This window comes from Poecilia latipinna, unplaced genomic scaffold (genome assembly GCF_001443285.1).
Source record: "Poecilia latipinna isolate Pla-1442-1.1 unplaced genomic scaffold, P_latipinna-1.0 Scaffold1100, whole genome shotgun sequence".
Classification (NCBI taxonomy): domain Eukaryota; kingdom Metazoa; phylum Chordata; class Actinopteri; order Cyprinodontiformes; family Poeciliidae; genus Poecilia; species Poecilia latipinna.
The window spans coordinates 368,016-378,193 of NW_015113716.1; the positions used below are offsets into that span (position 1 = coordinate 368,016).

The 10,178-nt window shown below is 39.9% G+C and overlaps 1 protein-coding gene across 3 annotated transcripts in view; it reads right to left on the bottom strand.

Annotated features, from left to right (window-relative positions):
• Positions 1–7,791, bottom strand: part of LOC106959604 (netrin-1-like) — a 72,142-nt gene extending 64,351 nt beyond the window's left edge. Inside the window, exons 1-2 of one of the 3 annotated variants that reach the window (XM_015052302.1) lie at positions 7,474–7,791; positions 6,294–7,346 (exon numbers count right to left, since the gene is read on the bottom strand). In XM_015052302.1, coding sequence (XP_014907788.1) covers positions 6,294–7,308 — 1,015 coding nt within the window. In that variant the 5' untranslated portion in view covers positions 7,309–7,346; positions 7,474–7,791. Of the gene's footprint in view, positions 1–6,293; positions 7,403–7,473 lie in introns of all 3 variants that reach the window. The other 2 variants (XM_015052301.1, XM_015052300.1) reach the window with 2 other exon arrangements.
• Positions 7,792–10,178: the final 2,387 nt, after the last annotated feature.

The window sequence follows — 10,178 nt, forward strand, 5'->3', positions numbered from 1 at the left end:
TATATATATATATATATAGTCATATTAAGGAATAAATATGTATTAGATGGATGTTAATGTACATTATTAGAGATTTATTTATTTATCTATTGAAATATAGCAATTTTGGGCATAAAGATACAGAGCTTCGGGGGAGTGGGCGGGACTAATTCTGCTACAGACGTTCTCTTGAGTTGCTGCTTGAAGCAGCCAATAAGATGTCAGGATCTCTATAGAAGCAACTCTAGTCCCGCCCACTGACTTTGATGGATGAAGGTGACATTTTGAATTGATTCATCACGTGCTTCAGTACAGGAACAGTAATTAATTTATTGAATCATGAAATAGTTATGTCTAATTTTTAAAATGAAATTAAGACATTTAGTTTAGGAATGAATAATTAAATCTATAACTAATTATTTCTATATTTATTTCTAGTTTTGATAAATTACATTTACATAATTATTTCAAAAGTTATTTATTGTAAATTGAAACAAGTCACTCTCCATACAGATGTGTGTTTGATTTGGCACTCTTCACTCTCCATAATCTTTTTTTTTACTGACCTATTTATTGGAATGTGACACAGAATCGTGGCTGTGTTGGTGTTTTACATCTCTTTTTGTCTCCCCTTCCTGTCTCTCTGCTCTTCTTTATAGATGTCATAACTCTCTGTGAAAGTTAACTTCATGGAGAATTTCCTCTCCAGATGCTTTGCAGCCTGCTGCTGCTTCAGGCACTTCAAAAATCTGTCCAAAACCAAATAGTTCCCCCATTTTACTTTCTGATTATAGTAATGTTATTCAGACACGTCGGTGGTGGGGAGACCTGTGCTGCCATTTGTCTTTGTAGTCATGTTTTCTAGTCATGTGCCTCCAGCTGATAGGAATTCAAATATTCCTGCTGCCAACATATATTTCTTTCTTTCTTTTCTTTTTTTTTTTTTTGGACGAAATAATGCCAGCCATGCACAGAGTCATGGGAACCTGACTTTGACTGACTTCCTTGATGCCTGCCACCAAGAAGTGAAACCAACTCTCCCATAACCAAAATCTTTTTCTTTCTCTTGCTCCAGTATGACAATGGTCCAAAACAAAAGGAGACCAATTATTACTGCTGAGGAAGTCTGTAGAAACGACCCAAGGCAAGTAAGCTAAGCTAGCATGGGGAACCCAAAGATTCTGTATTTGTTACACAGAAAATCGACCTCTAGATGTTGCATTTGTACTTAACCAAGAATAAACCTGTTTTTAAATTTGTTCAATAGTTTCTGAATTTGGAAGATTTTACATTTTTCAATTATTTAGGATGTAAAATAATTAACAAAAGTACAAACTACATAGCTATAAATCCTGAGATTTTCCAAGAAGTCATAATTTATACAGCTGCAGTATGTAACTTTTATTTGCAAGCCCCGCCTCCTGGCTCTGATTGGTTGTTTCCAGTTAACATTGGGAGAAAAGCTTGATTATCTGTCTCATACCATACTCTCAAAACATACTGGCAGTTTGAACAAAAAGTAAATAAAAAATTATTAAAAAGCTACATACTGCTGCTTTAATGATATTCATTAAAGCTGGTTTTTGCTGCTTGTGTCTAATGTAGGCCCACATTTCATGCACAATGTAACTGTTTGCAAATAAATCTACACTATAAAATTTGAGTTTTGGACGGTGTTAAGTATTGGTCATTAAAATTATTTGACATTAGCAGGCATAATGTTCAGTGATGGTTAACATTCCAGCAGAATTGGCTACGTTACTCTGGGAGTAAATCCAAGCTAAACAGTTTGATTAGATGTTGGTTCAGTTAAGAGCTGTTCTCGTTGGTTGTGTACGACTGATATGTTCATATGCGATATATTATGAATGAACTTATCATCTCAATAAAAGGTTAGGACTGTTGTGAGACTTGCGGTCAAGAAAGTTTATGCTTTTGGGGGAAAATGTACATTTTTTAGTTGTAACTTGCTTAGCCATTAATGCTAAGGCCAAACTTGCTAGGTGAGCTTTGTTGGCAATGTAGCTGTGGCTGCCAGAAGAGAAATATAAAAAGATTACTAATGTTTCATGCTTTCATGAGGAAAAATATCTGGGTAATTAGTTTGAATTTAATTAATTTACCTGAGAAAGTAGCCTGCAGACAAAAATGTAATAAAACTCAAATGTTTATTTGGAAACACTGATTGAAATGTATCCAGATGAAATGCATACACGTGTTAGGTTCTAACAGTTTGTTTTAAACTATATACAATTAACTGACAACCAAATGAAGTTCGACTCTTCTTCTCAAATCTGTAAGGTTTTATTGAAGTGCTGCACGTATCCAAAATGACTGACCAATCAGAAGATGAACCTTTTTGTTCTTAATTTTATTAATAATGGGAAGTGACTAATCACATTCTGTCAAAACAGTTAATTTAGTAGTTGATGGCTCTGTTGTTACGTATTGTACGGAGCCCCCAAAGGGACAAAAAAATGTGCACCTGATCTGAACTGATGCACATATAATGTGAAATTAAACCAGGGGAATAATCTGTCCAGTATTTCTTGAGTTTTGAATGACATTATCAGATATATTCTGTATTTTCAGGAAGTTGGCTGTATTTCTTCTGAAGCCATTTTCTATCATAAGTTAGTTTGTGGACATTGCTAGTCTGGCTTCTAAGAGTATGATTTGCACAAAACTCACGTTTTTCCATAAAAAGTTTTTGCGTGGGGATGACGTGTTTTTTTGTTTGTTTGTTTTTTTCCCGAAATGGAATCACTTGCTCACAACTAGTCACGTGATGGAGCCGGATGTTACTACTGGAGGAAATGACAAAGAAGTCAACAGGAAGTAGTAGGAAGATGATGGTTTGTTTTTGTTTTTTTCAGACAACGTGCAGCTGGTTCCACCAGAGCTCTCACAGCATCACACAGTACATAAAACGTTCTGTTTGTCATTCAAATGTGTTGAATCCACAGCTCTTCTGTAAAATGGTCGACTACAATTCCCCCAAAACACCACATAGGTAGCCATGGATATAATCTCATGTAACTGTTTACATACATCGCTGCCATGATTTTTAATGACTTATCACATGAAGAAACGTATTCTCATGTAATTTTGATTTCATTTCCTCTTTAATAGAAACACCGCAATTGCAAAATTGCAGGGGGATGGGGGGCTGTTTCAACATTATCAGGATATAGACAAAGATTTGTGCACATTTGTCATGGAAGCACAGTTTCTGCAAGTATAAGCAGGTATAAATGACGTATGGATGGATGGAAGATGTACAGAAAGAGTTGGTGAATTTCATTGCCTGCTTTAAATGTTTTTTTTTTGTTTGTTTTTTTTGCTCTGGGCCTCATACAACCTTGCGCCGCCTCTGGTGTCGGAACACCCTTCCTATTATTTCCCCCCTGTCTGGCTCCTTTGCGGTTTTTATCTGATGACACCACTTGCACACACAGCGAGACGGTGAAGGGGAGGGGAAGCGGACGCCTCCCGCTGACAGTGAGATGGATGCCGCAAGTGACACGCTTTTGTTTTCTTGAAATGCGCTCGCATGCGGGCGAAAGTCGGAGGCCAAAAAGGGAACAACTTGTTCACTTGTTCCGTTTGGTTGAGCAAACCATGGCAGTGGCAGGGGCTGGTTGCTTCTCCCCCGGCTCGCCCCACGGTGGCTCACACAGGCCCGGGCCGTTGATGTAAGCCCCTGCTGCTCCGCTGGAAACAGGCATCACAGCAAAATAACACTCGGATTCAGATTACCTCACGCTTTGTTTCCCCTCTGTGAATAGTTTGCCGCCTCTAAAGTGGCAGTTTGTGCTCTACGTGCCAGAAATGTCAATAAAACCGCCCTAATCGGCCCTGCGATCTGTAACAGCACCTGCTTATGGAAACACATCCCGCCCCAGCAGTTCATCTCTGCAGCTGCGACGTTTCCTTCCCATTAAAGTAGGAAATGTCGGCTGGCGCGCGTTTGGACAAGCCCGCTTTGCTGAAAACTCGTCCAGCCCTGTGCTTCCGGCTGAATCGTTCAGCTCGATTGTTGGCGATTGGGTTTTCACTGATGGAAATATGCACTCTTTCAGGATGAAGTGGCTTTACACAGCTCTTTTCAACAAGCGGGAATTTATTTTTAAAACATTGATTCCCTGGATATAAGGTTCTTTGGCTTTCGATGAACAGAACTCGCCTATTTCATTGCCTGTCTCAGTAAAGAGGAATTATTCTTTTATTTGTGTCACTACCATTTAAAGACCGCAGCATATTAACATAATGGCAACACTTAAATATCCCAGTGTACACAATGAAAACTGGTTTTTAGTGGGGAAATGTTTGCCTTTAAGCTAACCGAAAGTATTAGCAGTAACGCTAACGTTAAACTTGATAGCAAGCAAAGCTTCCAAACATTGGAGCCATCTTCACCGATTGTGTCTTATCTTAGTATTTTGTTGAAATTTAACTGATATCTATGCCTGTCACAATAAATAATAAATCAATTTACTGCATAATAAATAAACCAAGCTAAATAATTTCCATTTGTACGATTTATCGTTTTTCTCTTTTCTGTCTCTTTTTCTAACTGGATGATAGAAGTCGTCAGTCTGGTCCTTTGGTCTCAACTAGTCCCTTTTTCTGAAGAGCAATTTTGATTTCCGGACACTTCATAATTTATTTTATTTGTCGTTTCTGTTGTTTAGTTTATTTATTTTTGATACTTAAAATGTCTTCCAGTTTCAGAGTCAAATGTTCAGTAGAATTTAAAACTTACTGGTCGTTCAGAATGTGTCCTTGCACTATTATGCCATTACCCTTATATTACTTGAAAATGGTCTCAAAACAACAATATTATCATTTATTGAAATAACATGTGGGACGATTTATCGTCCAGCAAAATTTGTTATCATGATCGGAGTATTGATAACATACTTTTTTTTAAATTTGGTTGATATTTAGCATATTCATTGAAGTACCTTTTAATTGTCATGTAGAAACCGCGAGCCAAAAAAACGTGACCAAAACTTTGCCATGAAACCTAAACAGGCTTCATTAATGAAGCTTTTAACTGCCTGGTTCCATCCTTCCTTTTTTTCCCCCTCTGTTTTCTCTGGAAACTCCTCCACTTTTCCTGTCTTAAATCTTTGGAATTTTCAGCATAAATAAATATTAGTTGGTACTATTTTAAAGTTGAGTTTGTGGTTATGAAAAAAGTTTGAAACAATCAAAGTCATGGTAAAAAAAAAAAAGACAGAAGAGTACACCATCTTTTAAGTGCAGGGTGTTAGATTTGGATGACCCCTACGGAAATCTGTTTCCATCCACAGCCTTTCCTGTTTTACGCACTGTGCTGAAAATAAGACGGCATTAAAAGGTACAATAAAAACTCAGATAATTTGAGAAATGTTGAATACACACTTTCAAACTAAGAAGATATAGGCTAGCAATACATTTGTCTATTTAAAAAACAACAACAAATAAATAACATTTATGACTGGAAAAGAATTGAAGTCACTAATTCAGCAGGAAAGCAGGTTTTTGTTCCCTTTGATAACAAAACTCAGGTAAGATGGCAAAAAATATACAAATATAAATACTGAAAAAAAAGAAAGAAAAACTGGCCTTGGATTTAATTCATATTCAGATTTTTTTGCCCCTGAATGGCTTCAGGTCTAGCAACGCATCTGGCTCAGACATTATTCAGATTTATCAGCAAGAAAATATCAATAACAAAAAAAACCTTTTCTTTTTTAACAACGGTCGATGAAACCAGAGGACTTAATGAACGGAACAGTAAAGTTGCTGTTCATCGTAATTTTCCAGCCCATAAGAACGCAGCAGAGATTTTATGTTGTGACAGAGGGGATTCTCTGCATCCATTAAACTTGTGCGTAACCATGACAGCAGAAGTAGGAAAAAAAAACATATAAACTGATAGCAGCATGTAACAGGTTATCAAAGGTAATTTTAAATTAGGAAATGTCCCGATAAATACTGTCATCCGAGGGTAAATGAACTGATTGTTGTACTTAAATTAAATATAAGTCCGCATATAATCCCTCAAAGTTTACGTCAATGTAGTCAGAATTGAATTATTTAATTTGAGGAAAATTGTCGTAAAAAAATAACTCGAACTTAAAGACATTTGTTCACAAAAACGATTTTTAAAGAAACTTTTTATCTGGATACGGACACAGTTTCTACTCAGAAACAGTGATTCTTATCAACTAAAATTAATTATGTCCAATTATTTAATTGCTTAAATTCGAATAGATTTTTTTTTTCTTTTTATCGGTGTAAATAAAAGAGAGGCTTTGACCTACCGACGCACTCGTTGGCTTCCCGGGCCGTGGCGCGCTGCCACGGCCGGTCGTAGTGGAACGGCTTGCACCTGTCGCACTCCGGCCCCGCCGTGTTATGCTTGCACTCGCACACCAGGTTCCCCTCGCGGTCTTTGACGCACTTCGATGCGTGCCCGTTGCACTTGCACCGTCCGCCGACCTGCAGGTCCGACACGGCGTAGAAGTAGGAGTCGCGAGCCAGCTCCGAGTCGTCCTCGTTCTCGTCGCCGAACGTGTGCAGGCGGCTGAAGATCACCTTGATGTCGGTGGCCGTCACCCAGTCCTGCAGCACCGGCGAGTTGTCGAAGTCGTGCGCCGACGGCCGTCCGTCCAGGGTGCTGAAGGCGATCAGGCCGCCGGTCAGCGGGTGCATGTCGGTGTGGGAGTCCGTGCAGATCGCCTCTTGCTCGTTCTGCTTGGTGATCGTCGCCTTGTTCTGCCGGTTGTACATCTTCTTGCACTGCGTGGAGTAGAACTGGAACGGAACCCACGACTTGCCGTAGTCCATGGACTTGTAGATCGCCATGGACTCGGGTCTGGGCGAGCAGAACTGCAGGCTCACGTAGGTGACCTCGAACTTTTTCCCAAGCGACAGCGTCAGGGTGACGTTCTGCGGGTACTGCGCGTAGTTCTCCGACTGCCAGCAGGTCAGGTTGTGCGGGTTGTTGAGGTCCGTCAGGTAGGCGGGCGGGTGGGACTTCTTGGGGTCCGCGGCGTCGCACGTGTGGCAGTCCCGCGTGCGCTCCTCGCCCTTCTCGGTCACCACGCAGTAGCGGGCCGCCGGCGCGCCGCAGGTGCTGGACACGCGCGCGTCCTTCCCGAAAGCGGAGTTGACGAAGTCGGGGATGCACCTCCGCGGGTTCCCGTTCTCGTCGTAGCACGGGTCCGGCGGGGAGGACTGCGCGGCGAACATACTCAGCCCGTATCCCGCGGAGGCGCGTCCGGCCAGCGCGCAAGCTGTCAGCACGGCGACCCACGTCTCCAAAAGCCGTCTCATGGTAGGACTTAATCCAAGCACCGCGGGGGGCCGATGCGCTGAAAACACACGGGAAGGCACGGTTATCACCCCCAACAGCACCTGCGGCAAAACACTGAGAGAAAATGAATCAGGACGATTGGATGGAATGGTTGCTGAATGCTTTTTTTAAAGAAATAACCTTACAAGGGGAAAGGAAAACTCCACCCAGACCACCACCTCTCAAATGGACAGCTCAGGCTGAAAGAGTTGGAGGTCCCCCCGCAGAATTTGGAGGAGGAAAAGAAAAAAAACAGCCTTTATCCAGTTTACGCACGAAACAAAAAGGTGCAATAGACTCTCCCTCCTTTCTGGAAATAAGAGAAAAAATAGAAGAAGAGAGAAAGTAAATGGCAAATGCCCAACTGGCTGCCTGCCTCTGCCTCAGTCGGTCCACTCTGTCACACCTCTGCCCACCTCTATCACTGTCTGTCCCATTCCCTCTCTATTCTGATGGGAGGGGGGAGAAAAGAGGAGTCCACCAGCGTCTGAACGCTGGAAACAGATCTCTGCCCGTGTAAAAGGAAACGGCGCCATCTTCTGGTAAAATATCGGAACTACGTTGATATTATGCCTTTCATATATCATCACTTCTTTTTTCCCAGAACGTTTTTTTTTTTTTTTTGCAAATTTTTTTTTAAAAAGACACTTATGTCATTATTTTAGGAAAGTGACAGTATTCACAACAATACTATAATAATACATAAAACATATTTGAATGTTGCGTAAAAGTGCAATATCTTTTCCAAGTCATCTCAAGAAGTGAAACAGTCATTTTATAGAGCTTCGTGATACGTGGAAATAAAATATTTCAAGCTTTTATTTTGTTCAAATTTAATTATTATGGCATGTGCGTCAAGAAACCCCAAAATTCAACGTCTCAGAAAATTAGAATATCACGTCAGACCAAATTAAAAAGAATGTTTTTAGCAAAAATGTCAGGATTGTGAAAAGTACATGAATTTCTATGCGCTCGGTATTTGGTTGGGGCTCCTTTTGCATGAATTATGCTGTGGCCTTGATGCGATCAACCTGTGGGATTGTGTAGGTCCAATGGAAGATCAAGTTGCTTTGACAGCTCCCTTCAGGTCATCTGCCTTGTTGGGTCTTTCATTGTCCTCTTGACAATAATCCATAGATTCTCTATGCCAGGGGAGTTTGCTGGCCAATCAAGAACAGGAACATTATGGTCATTGAAGCATTGAAGACAATGTAAAGCTCAAAAAAGACAATTTTATATAATAAAATTGTCTCTTTAATATGCGTGGATATAGAACTCTGTGTATCCAAGCTTTTTTGTGGCTTACTGTTCTGGTTGTGTAGCCGACTGATCCAGAGTGAGAGGTAGTTCAAAGGCTCAGAAAACCTTTGCAGGTGTTTTGAGTTAATCAGCTGATTAGGTTGGGATACCATGCATTTCCATTCATGACCTTTTGAACAACAGTCTAATTCACTGAAACTAAAATTTTTGTTTTTCACTATCTGTACGCCATAACCATCAAAATCACAAAAAACCAAGGCTCAGAACATGTCACTCTTTGTGTGACTAGTTTTACTTAATAAGATGGCAGGTAAGAAATATTACCCTTTTACTCAATTTTCTAATTTTTATTTATGTTTTTTAGATGTACGAGTAGAATACAAGCGAACGCTTAAAATGTTGTCAGGTGGTTTTCATGTTTGCAGAAAATGTTTAAATGTAACGCTTCTTTGGCCGCACTGATGTTAGATAAGAGCTGCAACCATGCAAAAATTTTATTTTGTTGCAGCCGTGCTAGTTTCCTGCTCCTTTGTTATCGATATATCTTCTGTTTTCTCAGTTCTGTGTGGTTAAGTCTAATTTCTTTTTGCTGCACTGCTGCTAACACAAACTGTTAGATCTGAATCAGCACAATGGCTGTGACACATTTTATTCAAGTCGACTTTAATCAGTATATCTGTGCTGAATTTATGTTGTCAGCTTATTTAGTTGAATTCTTACTAATCGTGAAGATAATTTTGCTCATCGGTTAATCAGAAAATATTAATGAAATAAACTTTATATCAGATCTAACAAAGTGGCATGCAACGTTTTACTCAGAAACCACAGCTAAAGAAAGAAAAAGAAAAAAAGTAACAGACAACCACATCTGAGAACACTGGCAACCACAGCTTCATCGTCAACATGTTCAGTTTTCTAGCAGGGTGTTAGCATTAGGAGCTAACACCCTGTTTAACAGCTAAGCTAGCTCAAGCTGTTAAACTGCTAAAAAAAATATTTTTCCAATGTAAAAAGTTTCATAATTGGAAGTCTTATGATATTAATTTGTACAGTTAATGCAAGTTTTTTTGCCTTTAAAATAGCATTTGTTTTATGGAGAGAAAGAAATGAGACGGATAGTCTGTGAAAGTATCGATCTCCTCCATATCTTCCCTCAATTAGCTCTACTGTCTGAAAAAATACCTGACTCCGGACCAAAAATAACCAATCAGAGCCAGGAGGAGGAGGGTCTTCCTTCTGTCAACCAATCTCCTGTGCTTCCAGCTAAATATGCTAATAGTGGAGAAACAATTTACCGTTACAGAAAACCCGTTTATCCGCCGCCATCGGTGGCCATGCTAACTAGCTTTAGCATTCACTACAGGCTCTGCTAGGTAATGGAGAGAGAGGGATGATTGACAACGCTGAGGCCCGCCTCCTGGCTCTGATTGGTTGTTCCTAGTTAGAACTGGGAGCACTGGGAGGAGAAGAAGGAATTTGATTTTTTTTTCACAGATCATTTGTCTCATAACATACTAACATACAATTGGAATATATGTAAGTAACTTTCAATTTGTCTTTCATTTAATCCAATTTAATTATTGGATTAAAT